At 38.0% G+C, this 17,920-nt stretch overlaps 1 protein-coding gene across 1 annotated transcript in view; it reads left to right on the forward strand.

Moving 5' to 3' along the window:
• Positions 1-17,570, forward strand: part of RASSF8 (Ras association domain family member 8) — a 23,724-nt gene extending 6,154 nt beyond the window's left edge. The window contains exons 2-4 of the mRNA XM_007949779.2: positions 11,069-11,958; positions 16,244-16,388; positions 17,449-17,570. Of these exons, the coding sequence (XP_007947970.1) occupies positions 11,069-11,958; positions 16,244-16,388; positions 17,449-17,570 (1,157 nt within the window). The remainder of the gene's footprint in view (positions 1-11,068; positions 11,959-16,243; positions 16,389-17,448) is intronic.
• Positions 17,571-17,920: the final 350 nt, after the last annotated feature.

Here is a 17,920-nt window from a genome sequence, read left to right on the forward strand (position 1 = left end):
AGTTCAAACCCACCAGCCACTCCTCGGAAGGAAGGTTGGACAATCTACTTCTGTAGTGATACCACCTCGGAAACCCAAGGAGGGGTCCCTATGAGTCGAGTCTGACTCAATGGCATATAACAACAACAACAAATTATATTCTTCAAATTGTGCAACCACTCTCAGTATTCATTTCCAAAATATTTTTCTACCATTAACATAAACTCACTGCCTGCTAAGCAAAAACTCCCCTTTACCCCACCACCCTTTTTACCCCTGGTAACTACTAATCAGTTCTGCTTAATTGCTTATTTTATATAAGTGAGATGATACAAGTTGTAAGTATTTGTCATCTTGTTACTAACTGATATCACTCAGCATAATGTTTTCAAGGTTAAGCCATATTGTGGCATTCATCAGAATTTCTTTTCTCTTCACTGCTGAGTAATACTTTAGAATATGAATATACCACATTTTGTTCATCCTTTCATCTGTTGATAGACGTGTAGTGGATTTTGCTTTTTGGCCAGAAGCTGGGCAGGTAGCTGTCTTCCAGATTACTTGGCATAGATGAGTAAGCTTCTCCGGCACTGCCTCCATTTGTTGAAACATCTCCATGGGTGTTCCATCAGTTCCTGGAGCCTTGTTTTTTTGTTTTTGTTTTTGTTTTACCACTTCCTTCAGTGCAGCTTAGATTTATTTCTTCCTTCAGTACCATTGGTTCTTGATCATATGCTACCTCCTGAAATAATTGAACATGAACCAGTTCTTTTTGGTAAAGTGACTCTGCGTATTCATTCCTTCCTTCTTTTGATGCTTCCTGCATCATTCAGTATTTTGTCCATAGAATCCTTCAGTGTTGGAACTCAAGACTTGAAATTTTTCTTCAGTTCTTTCAGCTTGAGAACTGCTGAGTGTGGTCTTCCCTTTTGGTTTTCTTACTCCAGGTCTTTGCTCATTCATTATAATACTTTACATTGCCTTCTCAAGCCATCCTTTGAAATCTTCTGTTCAGCTCTTTTATCTTGTCATTTCTTCCATTTGCTTTAGCTATTCTCCTTTCAAGAGCAAGTTTCAGAGTCTCTTCTGACATCCATTTTGATCTTTTCTTCCTTTCCTGTTTTTTTAATGACTATTTTAGTTTTTCATGTATGATTTTTTTTTTCTAAATTTTTTTTTTTTTAATTGTGATTTGGGTGAAAATTTACAGAGCAAATTCACTTTCCATATAAAAGTTCACATACACTTTGTCTCGTGACATTGACTACAATTTACCACAATTTAATTTTCTTCACCTTTAGCTTGAACTTGCATATGAGCAATTGATGGTCTATTCCACAGTCAGCACCTGGCCTTGTTTTAACTGATGATACTGAGTTTTTCCACTTCCTCTTTGCACAGATGTAGTTGATCTGATTTCTGCGTATTCCATCTGGTGAAGTCCATGCACATAATCGCCGATTATGCTGTTGAGAAAAGGTATTTGCAATGAATAAGTCATTGGTCTTGCAAAATTCTGTCATTGATCTCTGGCATCATTTCTGTCACCAAGGTCATATTTTCCAACTACTGATGATTTTTCATTTCCAACTTTTGCATTCCAGTCACCAGTAATAATCAGTACATCTTGATGGCATGTTTGGTCAATTGCAGACTATAGAAGTTGGTAAAAATCTTCAATTTCTTCATCTTTGGCTTAGTGGTTAGTGTGTAAATTTGAGTAATAGTAGTATTAACTGATCTTCCTTGTAGGCATATGGATATTATCCTATCACTGACAGTGTTGTACTTCAAGTACAATGACCTTAAAACATTCTTTGTGATGATGAATGCAATGCCATTCCTCTTCACTTTGTTATTCCCAGTATAGTACATCAATATGATTGTCTGATTCAAAAGGGCCAATACTAGTCCACTTCAGCTTACTAATGCTTAGGATATTGATCTGTTTGTGTTAACATTTCATTTCTTGACAAATTCCAAATTTCTTAGATACACTTTCCAAATTTCTTCATACACTTCACATTCCAATTATTAATGGATGATTATAGCTGTTTCTTCCTATTGTGCGTCATGCCCCATCAGCAAATGGAGGTCTCAAAAGCTTTGCTCCATCCACGTCATTAAGGTCCAGTCTATTTTGAGGAGGCAGCGCTTCCTTAGTCGTATTTTGAGTGCTTTCCAACCTGAGGGGCTCATTTTCCAGCACTATATCAGTGTTTCAGGGCTATTCATCAGGTTTTCCAGCAATATATCACACAGTATTTTCACTGCTATTCAAAAGGTTTTCACTGGCCAATATTGGGAGAAGTGGGTGGCCTCTTCCTTTTTCGGAGTCTGTCTTAGTCTGGAAGCTCCTCTGAGACCTGCCTACCATGTGTGACCCTGCTGGTATTTGAAATACCAGTGGCATAACCTCCAGCCTCACAGCAACTCACAAGCCACCAAAGTATAACATACTGACAAATGAATGGTGGTTTTGTTACTAAGTTGTATAAAAGTATTTTATATTTTTTTGGATATTAAATCCTTATAGGATATATGGCTCCCCAAAATTTTCTCCCAATCTGTAGGTTGTCTTTTTAGTCTTTTCACTAAATTGTTTGATTGGCAAATGTATTTAATTTTTATGAGGTTCCCTTTATCTGTTTTTCTTTTGCAGCTCTTGCTTTTGTTTTCGTGTCTGATAGCCAGTGTCAAAAAACTAGGTCCACAGCTTTTCTCCCACATTTTCTTCCAAGAATTTTAGTTTTTATATTTAGGTCCTTGACCCATTTTGAGTTAGTTTTTCTATATGATATAAGTGTTTTTTAAAAGCATAGAAGAAATTGTTTACACACTAATTTTCAACTTCCTTGACAAATTGATTAAGTGGTGCAAATAGAGCACATCGTCAAATTAAACAGAATAGGTAAAATTCAAATCATGATTAATACACTTAATTGGCAGCAAGTGGTTTAACTGCTCAGCAAGAATGCACTATGTGTTTGGTCAGTATACATCCTGAACTTTCTGAGAGATTATAAATATTCTGCCTTGTTAGCCAAGAAATTCCATTATTTCAGAGCTCAAGCTGCTTCTCAAGTCTATAAGTAGAACAGAAAGCCTTTGACATCATCTGTCTCAATTGTGGTGGAGAAAATACATTTACAGTATTCCAAGTGAAATACATCTATAGTATTCCAAACCAAAAACATGAGAAGGATGTATTTCTGTCCTCAGGTGGCTTAGGACTGACCACAGAAATAAAGTACAGCTAATAAAGAGTACAGAAGAGAAGAGAGTGGTGGTGGTACTGCTGATTGCCAGCTAGTTGAGGCCGACTTACAGCCACCCCATGTGCGTAGAGTAGAACTGTGCCGTATAGGGTTTTCAAGGCTGGGACCTTTTGGAAACAGACCATCAGGCCTGTCTTCTGAAGCACCTTTCAGTCGATCTGAAACTCCAGCCTTTCTGCTAGTAGACAAGGGTTTAACATTTGCACCAGCCAGATACTCCAGCCAATTAAAGTACCAAAGATTCAGAATTTTTTTGTTCTCACTTTTTATGTTCTTGTTCCTACATCTCTTTCATTTGGAACCAAAACAAAACAAATTGATTGGGGCTGGGGCCCAAGGTGGAGCAGACATTTCCTGGGATGCCCTATTTCATGTAATTTCTCCCAACAAAATTAGTTTTGAAAGAAATACATTTCATTCTGAACTCTAGTTTGGTGTTTGTTAATACATCTGTGATAGTTAAGGTTGTGTGTCAACTTGGCTAGGCCATGATTCTAAGTGGTTTAGCAGTTATACAGTTTTCTTCCATGTTGAGATCTGATATAATATAATCAATCACCCCCATAATGAGATCTGCTGTGAGCAGTCAGTTAGTTGAAAGGGAGTTCCTTTGGGGTGTGGCCTGCTTCCAATATATCTAGAAAACTCTCTGGATTTCTACTAGATTTAGATCCAGCATCTGGCTCATCATCATCTCTGCTTCCTGGACTGCAACCAGTGGCTTGCCGTATTGGCTGCCAGTGTTGGGATTGTTGCCTTTACAGCCTGTGAGCCCACCGACTGCTTTCTTACCTGCTGACCTTAGATTCATCAGCCCCTGCAGCTGTGTGAGTTGGAGAAGCCTTCAGCTTGTAAAAATATATATATATATACATATATATATTACTTTATAGTTTTAAAGTGTACTTTTTCCTATGGCTGCTGTTGCTAGTTGTCATCAGTTCAGTCCCAACTTATGATGATCCCAAGGGTGCAGAGTAGAACTGCTCTCCATAGGGTTTCCTTTCAGAAGCAAATCACCAAAACTTCCTTCTGATGCACCTCTGAGTGGGTCTGAACCACCAACCTTTTAGTTAATAGTCTAGACTTAACCATTTACACCACCCGGGGACTCCATGTCATTTGATTCCACATAATGATCCCATGAGATAAGCACTTAAAGATGTTCAGACTGAGGCACAAGGATGTTAAATAACTTGCCTAAGTTCCTAGGAGCACCTGTGGGGAACAGTGGTTAACATGCTCAGCTGTCTACTGCAAGGTTGGTGGTTTGAACCCACCCACCAGCATCTCAGAAGAAAGCCCTGGTGATCTACTTCCAAAAACTCAGCTTTGAAAACTGTGTGGGGCATAGTTCTGCTTTGACACCCATCGAATTACTGTGCATCAGAATCAACTTAATGGTAGCCGGGTCTAAACTCAGACAGCTAATATGTAGAATCCTGAGGTTTAAACCCAAGTGGTCTGATTGAAGAATGCTGCTAATAACTGTGTCAGTTATGCCCCCTAGAATCTCAGTGGGCAGCTGTTAGAAAATACAGTGACTGACTGAATTAATTTGAAACAAGAAAAAATCTTTAGCAGTAAAATATACTGCTTTCTTATAGACAAAGTCATCAGTTACACTTTTAATATTTACTGAGCTCTGGTGATGTAGTGCCTAAGGCATTTGACTGCTAACCAGAAGGCCAGCAGTTCAAACCCACCAGCCACTCCTGGGAAGGAAGACTGGGCAATCTATTTGTATAGAGGCACTGCCTTGGAAACCCAAGGAGAGGTTACTGTGAGTCAGATTCGACTCAACAGCAGTGAGTTTGGTTTTTGGATTTTGTAGTCTAATTATCCTTAAATCTAAGTGGCTTCTATATTTTCCATAGCTATGAAAGACTAAGGAACATGAAATGCATCACAGCACACATCCATCAGGAAGGCTTAGATTATGCTGCAGTAACAAACCATTCCCCAAATCTTAATGCCTGTAGTGATAAGTGTTATTAGCTACGTTTTTGTTAATATTGTTTATGTAATCAGCACAATACCTAGCAAATAGTATTTGTCCTATAACTGTACATAGTCCTTAAGTTTATGTGCAGTAATTCTGTGATTACATGATATTCTTGCCCACACATTGGGAAAATACACTGTGAATGATTCTACTAGGGGTTGAATGCACAACTAGCTGACAAGTTATACTCACAGATATTATTTTATTATATTACTGTCATCCTAAAATAAATTATCTATCATAACAGTTACCATAATATTTTCATTCAGAACTTGAACAGTATAGCGAAAACAATGATACTTGCCAAATAGCTGTACATCATTGGAAAATTGTTTTAAATGCTTTAAGATTTGATTTCTTCACTGATAAAATGAGGATCGTGATACCTATTCTGCTTAATTCACAGAACAAATAAAGATGATATATACATTTTGTAGACTATAAAATACCACCATGTAAGTTCTGTTACAGAGATCAATGTTCATTAAAAGAACTGTAAGTAAGCATGGAACAGATTAGTTATGCTCACTGGAGTCTGCATAAGAATCCTGGGCTCATACAGATTATAAAATTATAGATTATAACATTTTCAGCAAGGTGTTCATAGCTTAAGGAACACAGTATCTGTTATTTGGAAAATTCACTGGTATGAAGTAGTTTGTTCACCATAGATAAGGAATAAATCAGGTGTTACTTCTAATATTCCTAAAACATGAAGATGTGTTAGCTTTAAATTCACAACAGATTAGTACCAGCTTTCTGTCACATTCTTTTGAGTCTTTTCGATGATGTTTTCATCTTTGGAGTGTGGAAGATTTGGGGCTTAAAAAGAAATTATCAATTAAAACTAAAGCTTGCAAAGAGGGTGATGATCAAGATATTTAATAGAATTTATATCCCCAGGATTTGGCACTGTTTTTGATAAATAGTAACTGTTTTATATATATATTTGTTGTTGAATAAATAACAAGATGTGCCTATTATATAATGATTTTATTTTATGGCCCTAAAGAGAAATTTCCTAAAATTGTAAAAATGATGGCAACAAAAAAAATTGTTGAATTAAGAACATAATGTTCCTGGGTGACTCACATTTGAATATTTGAGTTCTGCTGTCTATTTTCAAAAACTTCCTATTACTTCATAGTTACATACTCTGTTTTAAATTAGGTAAGCATAATCTTTAATTTCTTTTAAATCTGTTCCATTAAAATTCCATTGATGCGTTAAAGTTTCTGTCTTATTATCTAGTGTTTCTGTAACAGAAATGGCACAAGTGGATGGCTTTAACAAACAAATTTATTTTCTCACAGTTTAGGAGGTTAGAAGTCCAGATTTCGGGATGCTGGCTGTAGGGAAAGGCTTTCTCTCTCTTTTCCCTCCAGCTCTGGAGGAAGGTCCTTATGTCTTTGAGGTTCAGCTCCTTGGTGTAATCTTCATGCGGCTTGGCATCTCTCTTCGCGGCTTGGCATCTCTCTTCCCTGGTTTTAATCTCTTTTGTATCTCAAAAGAGATTGACGTAAAACACCCTACACTAAGCCAGTCCCATTCATATAACAAAGATACTTCATTCCCAAATGGGATTATAAATACAGGCAGAGAAGTGAGGATTTACAACACATATTTTTGAGACACACAATTCAATCCATAATACTCTTTATGTGATTTTTCCTCATTATTTGAAGTTTATCATTCTTGGCATTGGACCCAGTTACTTCAACTACTTAAAATTATAATCACTGTTTACTATTATGTAATTGGATTACAAATTATACAACAGTAGTTCACAGTTTCAGAGAGCTAAAATGTCTTAAACAGCAGAAGCAATAGATAGGAAATTTTTATTAGTTTTAAACTGCATAGTACATACTCAACTATAATTCACTGCCGTCGAGTTGGATCCAACTCATAGTGATCCCTCCTTGGGTTTCTGAGGCAGTATAACTATGGAAATAGATTGCCCCATCTTCCTTGCATAGTATATAATTAAATGAGATTGACAGGATCTGTAGGGCCTTGCCAACTATGGGTATTAAAAACATTGGTTATGGGATTTGATTCCTGTATAAATTATTTAAGACCTAATTTCCATTATAAAATCGAAGCTATTAATTCATTTACTTAAAAAAAAAAGCTTTCTCATATTGCTGGATGGAGTATTTTATATTTTACCTTATAGCACTAAATATTCATTATTTAACAAAAGAAAGAAAAAGCTAGCAACTAAAATAATTCCAAAATATTCTTTACCAAGATACTCTCAGAAGACAGCAATTATTAAACATTGGAAAATTCAAATTTATATTTAATTATGACTATTTAGAGTCTTTTAAGTCTTTAATTTCACTCTATAATGTAATGATTCAGTTTTCCTTTTAAAAATGCTTCATTGGCCTGAAAGGAGCCTTAGTGGCACAGTGATAAAGTACTCATCTGGTAACCAGAAGGTTGGCTGTTTGAACCCGCCAGTTGCTTTATGAGAGAAGGATGGGGCACTTTGCCTCCATAAAGATTTACAGCCTTGGAAACTCTAGGGGCAGTTTTGCCCTATCCTCTAGGGAGACTGTGAGTCAGAATTGACATGACAGCAACGGGTTTGGGTTTTTCCCCTCCCATTGGCCTGATAGATATGGAAGTGGTTTTGTTGATTTACTCTTTCATATTATTGACAAGGACACAAGATATTTAAAAGTACTTAGTAGGCAGCAGAACAAGAACACAGAATGCTGTGATTTTTGAAGCAATTTATATACATGCGATAGTTTTAACCTTGTTTGTGTGTCATGTGGTTTTTCTTGGGACAAATACAGTAATTTTTAACTAGGAAATCATTAAATGCTTTCTTGATTCCAAGAAAAACAGTGCTAAGCCTTTCTTTTCCATTTCTCTTATTTGCTTGGATATTTTGATAATACTAACAACTAATATTTGCTATGAGTCGGGGTCAACTCGACGGCATATAACAGCAACAACAACAACAATATTTGTGTGGCATTTTTCAAAGCACTTTTGTATTTTACCTTCCCACTTGACTCTCAGAACAATTTTGTGAGGTAAGAAAATCTACTTTCATCTTATAGATGAGGAAATTTAATAATTTGCCCAAATCTTGTAAGTAGATGGCAGAGCCAGGTTTAGACACAGGCCTTCTGACTCCAGAGCCCTGATCCTTTCCACTGTGTCCAGCTTTGCAGTTAGGAGTTGCTGAAAGTTACCTAAGAAGGACTTCTTTGTTACAGGTCTGGTTATTGTTTTGACACATTGGAGGACTTCACTATTTAAAGAAAATTTAAGTTTAATATGTCAGCTCTCTTGTTATGTGAATAGCAATGTCTTAAATTAATAATGGCTACGTAGCATAGTGCCTAAGGCTCTTGACTGCTAACTAGAAGGCTGGCGGTTCAAACCCACGAGCCACTCTTCAGAAGGAAGGTTGGGCAATCTACTTCCATAGTGATACCACCTCGGAAACCCAGGAGGGGTCGCTATGAGTCGGGTCTGAGTCAACATAGCAACAACAACACCATTTGTTGATTGCCTCTGTGTGCCAGGGAGGATGGTAGGCATTCATTGTACTTAACCCTCAGAACCTACAAGGTATGTTGCTGTTCCCATTTTAAAAGTGAATTTATATTACTTATCTAGTAAATAGTTTACTTGGGATTAAAGCTCAAATCTGTTCGCCTCCAAAGCACTGATTTTCACCCATACACCCAAGATTCGGGGTTTTTTTAGATGAGAACATGCCCATATATTTAGAATAAAATCATTCTCTATGTGCCACTTCTGAATTGCATACATGGGTGTTCATATTTACACATTTAGATCTCCTTTTATTGACTCATTCATTCAGAAAATACCCCTATTGGTTAAGAAGCTTATGAACCTAAAAGGAGGCATAGAAGATAAATCAACAGCTATATATTCCATTATTATAATTGCTAGATGGCAGGGTCAGTTACTTTGTAATAATATTAACTACTAATGGACAAATTAAAATAATCCATCTGATTTACCATAAATGAAAATAATTTAAGAAGCTTGTTCAAGCTTATGACATTATATTATCTTCTGAAACTTTATCTTTTATAATTTTTAGTTAGGTTCAGCTTTTTTTTTTTTTCCTAATGTGATTTTATTCTGGTTTTGTTTATTAATAATGTCACTTGAAAAAAGTTTTCCAAGAATCTTTAAAACCATTACAATCAAAACTGAATACAACCTCTGCATTTCAACACCCTCCCCCCTTTTTTTTATGAAATTGTTTTCAACAATTATTTATATTGTGGCAGTTTATTTGCCACTGTTGAGCAGGAAGATATCAACTGTGAGCTTTGGCTTGACTAAGCACTTCTTGGGAGACAGAGGGGACATCTAGGCAGCTGCCTGTTAGCTGAGTAGCAGGTTCTCCATTGGCATCTTATCTCCCTCTAGGAGGGAAAGTAGAGTCTCCAACCTTCCAAAGTCCTTGTGTGCAGAACAGAGGGATTTGCAAGGATAAATTGTTTCAAGTTTTGAAGTTCTACCTAGCTCCTAGGCCTATTCCCTCACAGCTTCAAATGGGAAGTTTCAGTGTCCCCCTTTGTCCCAGCTAGAGGTCTGCCCCCCAAACAAGAAGTTCTAGAAAATCAGGTATTTGACAGATGTGTTAGATCCTCCAAGGTTTAAAGTATAAAGCTGAATTTCTGAGCAGTGTCTGGAAGACTATATGCAATTCACATCCTATAATTTGGTTACCTGTTGTGAGGGTTTTGGTATCTTCAAGCGAAAGTTTTAAAAGCAGTCTGTGGACTTGACTCAAAAACTCTACCCTTTTATGTTAATCAAGACAAAGTGCATTGATTCAGGGTAGGGTTACATCCAGTTATTGTAATTGCTGTCAAGAAGTTGTCAAGTGTGGTAGATATATTTACAACAACAAACAGTAAAAAGCTACTGAGGCTGCTTATGTACAACCAAAAACTTCATGGATTTGGTTCCTTGGTTTGGAACCTTAGGGTCATGGTTTCATGGGACAGCCCAGTTAATTGGCTGGCCTAATAACATATTTAATGCTTCTGTTCTACCTCCTGGTTTATTGCCTAGTACCAGGGGCTTGCGAGCTTGCAGACAACCATCTCAGGCACAACAGTTGAGGAAGAAAGAGGGTCAGGAATAGGAGGGGTGAGGATATGTAGTGTGTGGCTGATTGCCTTCATGAACAACCTGCCTTCTTGGCCATGAGACCAGAACTGTACGGTGCCTGGCTACCATCACTGAATATTTTGATCAAAGATTCTATAGAAGATTCCTGATCAAAAGAAGGAAAATGCAGAACAAAATTTCAAATTGTCATGGAATCCAGACATCCTAGAGCCATAGAGGCTAAATGAACCCCTGAAACTGCTGTCGTAATATTTAAACCTTAAACCAAAAATATCCCCTAAAGTCTTCTTAAAACCAAACTGTAGTTTAGCTTAACTAGTAAAACAATGTCTGCCTTGAGCTCTTTTAAGAACTGTCCATACGGGATCACATTGACAACAGCAACTCGAAAGATTAGATAAGAACCTTAGGGGAAAGTGAGTTTATGTTAATAGGAGAAGAACAGCTCCAAAAAAGGTGGGTGAGAATGGTTGCACAACTTGAGGAATGTAATCAGTGTAAATGAAATTGGTGTATGTTTTGCTGTGTATATTCTCAACAAGAACAACAAAATAAAATTAAAAAAAAAAAAAAAAAAAACAGTTACCAAATACCACCCTCGGTTGCATTATCTTAGCTATCGCATAACCATTGACAGTTGAATCTTATCCTTTTTACCTAGGTCGAACTGGAAGGTACACCCTTATAGAAAAATGGAGAGATACTGAAAGACACTTAGCACCTCATGAAAACCCTATCATATCCTTAAACAAATGGGGGCAGTATGCCAGTGATGTACAGCTAATTTTACGTCGAACAGGGCCATCTCTCAGTGAGCGACCCACTTCAGATAGTGTGGCCCGAATTCCTGAAAGAACTTTATACAGGCAGAGTTTGCCTCCCTTAGCTAAACTGAGGCCTCAGAATGACAAAGCAATCAAAAGGAGAGAGCCCAAAAGGAAATCATTAACATTTACAGGAGGTGCCAAAGGATTAATGGACATTTTTGGAAAAAATAAAGAAACGGAGTTCAAGCAAAAGGTGCTGAATAACTGCAAAACAACAGCAGACGAGTTGAAGAAGCTGATCTGTTTACAGACAGAGAAGCTTCAATCCATTGAGAAACAGCTGGAATCAAATGAAGTAGAAATACGATTTTGGGAGCAAAAATATAATTCTAACCTTGAAGAGGAAATTGTCCGCCTAGAGCAAAAGATCAAAAGAAATGATGTCGAAATTGAGGAGGAAGAATTTTGGGAAAATGAGTTACAGATTGAACAGGAAAATGAAAAACAGCTGAAGGATCAACTTCAAGAAATAAGACAGAAGATAACAGAATGTGAGAGTAAATTAAAGGACTATTTGGCTCAGATCCAGACTATGGAAAATGGCCTTGAAGCAGAAAAATTGCAAAGGGAGGTTCAGGAGGCACAAGTCAATGAAGAAGAGGTTAAAGGAAAGATTGGTAAGGTCAAAGGGGAAATTGACATTCAAGGCCAGCAGAGTCTGAGGTTGGAAAACGGTATTAAAGCTGTGGAGAGATCTCTTGGGCAAGCCACCAAACGGTTACAGGTAAGAACATTTATAAATAATGCATTTCTTCTGCATTACTGAGTTAATATAGTCTTGTAACCTTTAACTACTGCCTACTTTACCTTACATTTAAACAATTAGAAACCTACCCTTGTTTACAAGATTTTTAGAATCCTTGTGACCTACAACAGAGCTTGGATGTGCGATGAGAACTAAAACCACACTGACCCTTAGTCCATGGAAGAAACAGTTTTTACTGTGGCAGTTGTAACAGGAGGTAATTGGATACAAGAACATAGAATCTCATAGCTGAAATGAACACTAATGATGAGGTAGTGAATCTGATCTTCTCCTTTAGAGATAAGGAAACCAAAGCTGAAAGAGATGACCAAGGAGTGACTTTCCAAGAATTGTGTGGCTGGCCAACTGCTTATCTGTCACTTCAGTATTATTGTCAACCCCATCTTCTTTCCTGAGATAAGAGTAGTCCCCTTCCCTCCTCCTATTTGTACAGTACCCTCTTCTGTTTTCCTGAGGAAAGAGACATAAACGTTCCTCTCACATTTTCCCCTCTCTGGTTCATATATAAGAACATTTATATCTTGCCACTTATACCCTGCTCATTCAATTTTAAAAGACACTGTGGTAGGTGTTATGGGAGTTAATTGGAAAGGTGCATCAAACTGTCACTAGCTGATGCAATGAAACAGAGACACAACTGATGAAACTATGTTTAGATCTGTACTGTTCACTAGCCATATATAATAGTTTAAACAAATAGTATTCAATAAAGCTGTTTCAAAAATATTAAGTATATTGAGATTTCTGTTTCCAGTTGCACTTGGCCATGTTTAAAGTGCTCAGTAGTCACATGTGTTTAGTGACTACCACATTGGACAGTGCAGATACGAAACATTTCCATAATCAGAGAAAGTTCTGTTGCACAGTGCTGGTTTAGAAACTTTCTATCAGATTGTGACCTGTGCTGGGCAACTTCAGGACACACTTGTTAGAAGTTCAGAATCTACATTGTAACAAGATTCCCTAAGTGGTGGCTCTACACATTGACCTTTGGAGAGAGCACCTTTCAAATAAGAACAGCTCTGCAGGCAGAGAAAGCTGAGGTTTCATGAAGACATGTGATCCACTTTCTCTGTCACCAATATAATGAGAGAAAAAGCTCCCGCCAAAGTACTGAAAACCAGGAACTTGTCATGCAGCAGCAGATTACCAGCCTCTGATTTTCAGTATGCGAATTCATTGTGGCACTTAAAAAAGGGTACAGTTAGAAATTGTTGCCTTCAATATTGTTTACAAGAAATACCTGTTTATGATAATTACTAGTAAATCCCACTACCTACTGAAAAGTCAAACTACTAGCATATTACCAAGTTGCCTCTACGGTCAAAGTATGTGAAACACAGCCACTCATTTCTAATCTGTCCTCCTCCCTCTACCAAAAGGAGCTCGGGTGGCACAGGGGTTAAGGCATTTGGCCATTAACCAATTGGTCAGTAGTTCAAACCCACCAGCTGCTCCGTGGAAAAAGATGAAGCAGTCTGCTTCTATAAAGATTTACAGCCTTGGAAATCCTATTGGGCAATTCTACTCTATTGTATAGGGTCTTTTTTGTTTTATTAAATAAGATTTTATTGAGTCTTTGCTGGAAGTTTACACAGCAAGTTAGGTTCCTATTTGACAGTTTCCACACAAATTGTTCAGGAGCTCTGGTAAGGCACTTGACTTATAGCCAGAAGGCCGGTGGTTCAAACCCACCAGCCACTTCTCAGAAGGAAGATGGGGCAATCTACTTCCGTAGTGATACTGCCTCAGAAACCCAAGGAGGGGTCATTGTGAGTTGGATCCGACTCAGTGACACATAACAACAACAACAACACACAAATTGTTCAGCGACATCAGTTACATTTATCACAAGTATGTCTACATTCTCTTTGTGGTAAGTTGTTCCCTTTCCAGTACTCTAGTTTACCTGCCACCTTATCTTTGCTTTTGAGTAATTGTTGACCTCAGTTACTTCTTGATTGAAGACACCTGCAAGATCTGAAGCGATTTCCCAGGTCTGTTGTAGGAAATAAGTAATCCTCCCTGCTCCTTTCAGTTTCCTAGGCTTCTTCCAATACCTAGCAAGCAGGAGTCACTGTTAACTTTCCTTACCTGAAGTAGAATTAACCATTCCCTCCTTTTTGTGCATACTGAATGTAGTACATAAATCCTGTCCTAGTACCAAACTGGGAGCTCTGGTGGCATAGTGTATAAGGCATCTGAGTGCTAACCAGAAGGCTGGCAGTTCAAACCCACCAGCCACTCCTCGGAAGGAAGAAGGGGCAATCTTACTTCCGTAGTGATACCACCTGAGAAACCCAAAGAGGGGATGCTATGAGTCAGATCTGACTCAACGGCAGTGAGTATAGTACCAAACTATCCTGGGAATCTGAGACATTATGCATGCAATAATCAATCAGTATTCATAATGGCTAAAGAGACTTTGTGAAACACTCTAGAACTTTACCAACATTCCTCCAAAACCAAAGCAAACCCATTGTCATTGAGTCACTTGCTGACTGATAGTGACGTATATAGGTCAGTGTAGAACTGCTCCATAGGGTTTCCAATGCTGTAAATCTTTATGAAAGCAGACTGCCTCATCTTTCTCCCCTGAAGCAGCTAGTGGGTTTGAACCACTGACTTTAATTGATTAGCAGCCGAATGCTTTAACCACTGCACCACCAGAGTGCCTTACCAATATCCATGTTGTTGTTGTTGTTATTTGCCGTCAAGTTGGACCCGACTCACAACCCCTCCTTGGGTTTCCAAGGCAGTATCACTACAGAAGTAGATTGCCCCATCTTCCTTCCGAGGAGTGGCTGGTGGGTTTGAACCACCAGCCTTCTGGTTAGCAGTCAAATGCTTTAGGCATTATGCTACCGAGCTCCTACCAACATCCATAGGCCATATAAAATCCTTTTCAATCCAACCAAAATGCCAAAATGATCACTTTTAAAACTGCATTTTCTAGGCATTTCAGCTATTCTTAGATGACCAAACTTTGGCTACTAGAACAGCATATGGTAGGGGGGGAAATTGTCTAGAGAGCCAAGAAAAGAACCAGACTCAGAAGTTAGTTGTTTTCCTCACACCAATAGAAGGGCTAAGAAGCTCTTCTGTAGTGTCCTTATGAGTCAGAATCAACTTGATGGCAGTGATTTTGGATGGCACCTCTACCAAATCCCTCAAACACACCCAACCTAGGTACAACCTTGCCACCTTTTCTTACAGTTGTAGAGGAGACAAAAAAAAGTCCATTTAAATAAGCCTGCCTTTTTGAGCTTTCCAATTGCCAAAGCTTGATCTTCTTTAGATTCTATAGTTCTCAGTCTATCTATGTCAAAGGGTTAAGGTATTTGGCTGCTAACCAGGTTGGTGGTTCGAAACCACTAGCTGCTCTGGCAGAAGAAAGATGAAACAGTCTGCTTCTGTAAAGATTTACAGCATTGGAAACCCAATGGGGGGTTGCTATGAGTCAGAATTACCTCTATGGCAGTGAGTTTGGTTTTTTGGTTTTAATGAGAATCTTGTGTGAATCTCCTTTCCTCATGTTTATGGAATAAATCTCAGTAACAGATCCCATGACAGTTTACACACGACAAAAAACATGAACTCTCATGGACCAAATTTACAGTCAGCTATGAGTGGTTAATAGGAGCTCTGGTAGCGTCGTGCCTAAGGCACTTGACTGCTAACCAGAAGGCTGGTGGTTCAAATCCATCAGCCACTCCTCGGAAGGAAGGTTGGGCAATCTACTTCTGTAGTGATACTGCCTCAGAAACCCAAGGAGGGGTCTCTAGGAGTCCAGTCCAACTCAACGGCAAGTAACAACAAGAAGTGCTTAACAGAGAAATTTAATAGTGATCAGCTTGTCAAGATTGCTGTAACATTGGTACAGGTGGGAACCAGTATTGTAATGATAAAAGTTTATAGACATACCATATTTATATCAGGAGGATATCAGTAGGTAACATAATGATATTCCTAAAAGAGGAACGCATCACATTTAACAGTAAGGTACGCAAAAGCTATTGTCTTTTCCTTGTTTTCAGTTTGCCCATGCCAAAGAGTGAATTGATCCCTTTTGCCTATTATGTATTGTATAATACAAGCCAGATCTTTTAATGTGTTCTTGTGAAAGCCAAGTATGCCACATTCAACCACTGTAGCTGGTGGATTGTTTCTAGCTGGCCAGTAGTGAACCCTCAGAAGAGGGAGGGGAAAATTTTTTTTTTCTCCCCAATTATCTTTTATCTAGGACAAAGAACAAGAACTGGAGCAATTAACTAAAGAGCTGCGGCAAGTTAATCTCCAGCAATTTATCCAGCAGACGGGGACAAAAGTTACGGTTTTGCCAGCCGAGCCCATTGAAGTAGAGGCCTCCCATGCAGACATAGAAAGAGGTAAGAGATTGATAAATCTGTTTTTTTTTTTTTTTTTTTTTCCATTTATTCTCACTGATTAACTTTGAATAAACTGTTTGCTTTTAGTTAGTGTTCTCCTACCATTCATAGCTAATTTTGGGGCCAACTTAAAAACTTCTAGCTTCTGGGGAAAATCAGTATTTATGTTATTTATTTACTTAAGTGGTCAAGTAATCACCAAATATCTTATCATTAGTTTTAACCTACTTCTTTGTAAAATCTTTTCCTAAAGTATTTATGAATCATAGTCTGTTTACTTTGAATTTTAGCTTCTCTCAGTTCCTATTGCTTTTCCACTTTTCCTCCTTCCTCTCCTAAAGGTTTTTCATATTGATTTGTGCTTATATTTAAGACACTGCCGAATTTGTGTATAGATGTAGAAAAGAAAAAGAAGCAAAATGCTCACTGTTAGAGATTGAATTGTGCCCCCCAAAAAATATGTGGTGAAAACCTAATCCTCATACTGTCGGTGTAAACCATTTGGGAATAAGGTTTTCTTTCTTATGTCAGTGAACCCATATCAGTGTAGGGTGTGTTTTAAGTCAGTCACTTTTGAGATATTAAAGGAGCAGCAAACACAAATGGGAAAAGACTGATACCACCTGGAGGTCACCAAGGAACTGAAGGTAAAGAGGTGAAAGAGTCCAGGATTTTCTTTCAGGATAGACAGAGCCATCTCCTAGAGTTAGTATCCAAAATTTGGAATTCTAGCCTCCCTAAACTGTGAGGAAATAAATTGATGTTCGCAAGACCCCCTCTTGGGCTATTTCTGTTATAGCATCACTAAGAGACTAAGACATTCACTTTTTAAAAAGATTTACTAACTGTTCAAATCATGAAAAATTGGTTTATTGAATTAATCTCCATTCGAGAGGGTCAAAGTTGGTCTCATCCCCATTTCCGTAAGAGATTGCAGTTGTTAGTATATGCAGCTCTCTGCTTCAGGTTCTTGGTTGTTTAGGGCAAGATATATTGTAGTTTTCATATTGCTAAATACTCCAAGTTGGTGATTAAACCAAATGACTTTATTTCCATATAGAGGCACCATTCCAGTCTGGGTCCCTGAAGCGACCTGGTTCATCTCGGCAGCTCCCCAGTAATCTTCGTATTCTACAGAATCCTATCTCATCTGGTTTTAATCCTGAAGGCATATATGTATAACATCTTGTGTATTCTGGGGGAGAGACCCAGTAAAGGTACCAAGGACAGTAAAAATTTCTGCTTTGATTTGTGCCAATGATGAACAGAGGAGATATTTCACAAGCCACTGTATCTTTTTTCTGTCCTAAATTGCAAACCACTTGGAGCCATACCCTGTGCACTGATGCTAAAGAACAAAGGAACTATGTTTTCACGTTTCAACAGTGTTGACATTTCTGTCCAGCAGCTGTAATGCAAGGCCTTCATTTTTATTTGTAGCATTTTGAGAGCATTAGGAAAAGTATTATTCTATGTGTATACAAAATAAAAGTGACTTAAGAGTAAAGAGAAGTATGTGACTGGCTTAGTTT

The sequence above is a fragment of the Orycteropus afer genome, unplaced genomic scaffold, assembly GCF_000298275.1.
Source record: "Orycteropus afer afer isolate SDZICR_OR568_19922 unplaced genomic scaffold, OryAfe1.0 scaffold00254, whole genome shotgun sequence".
Taxonomy (NCBI): Eukaryota; Metazoa; Chordata; class Mammalia; order Tubulidentata; family Orycteropodidae; genus Orycteropus; species Orycteropus afer.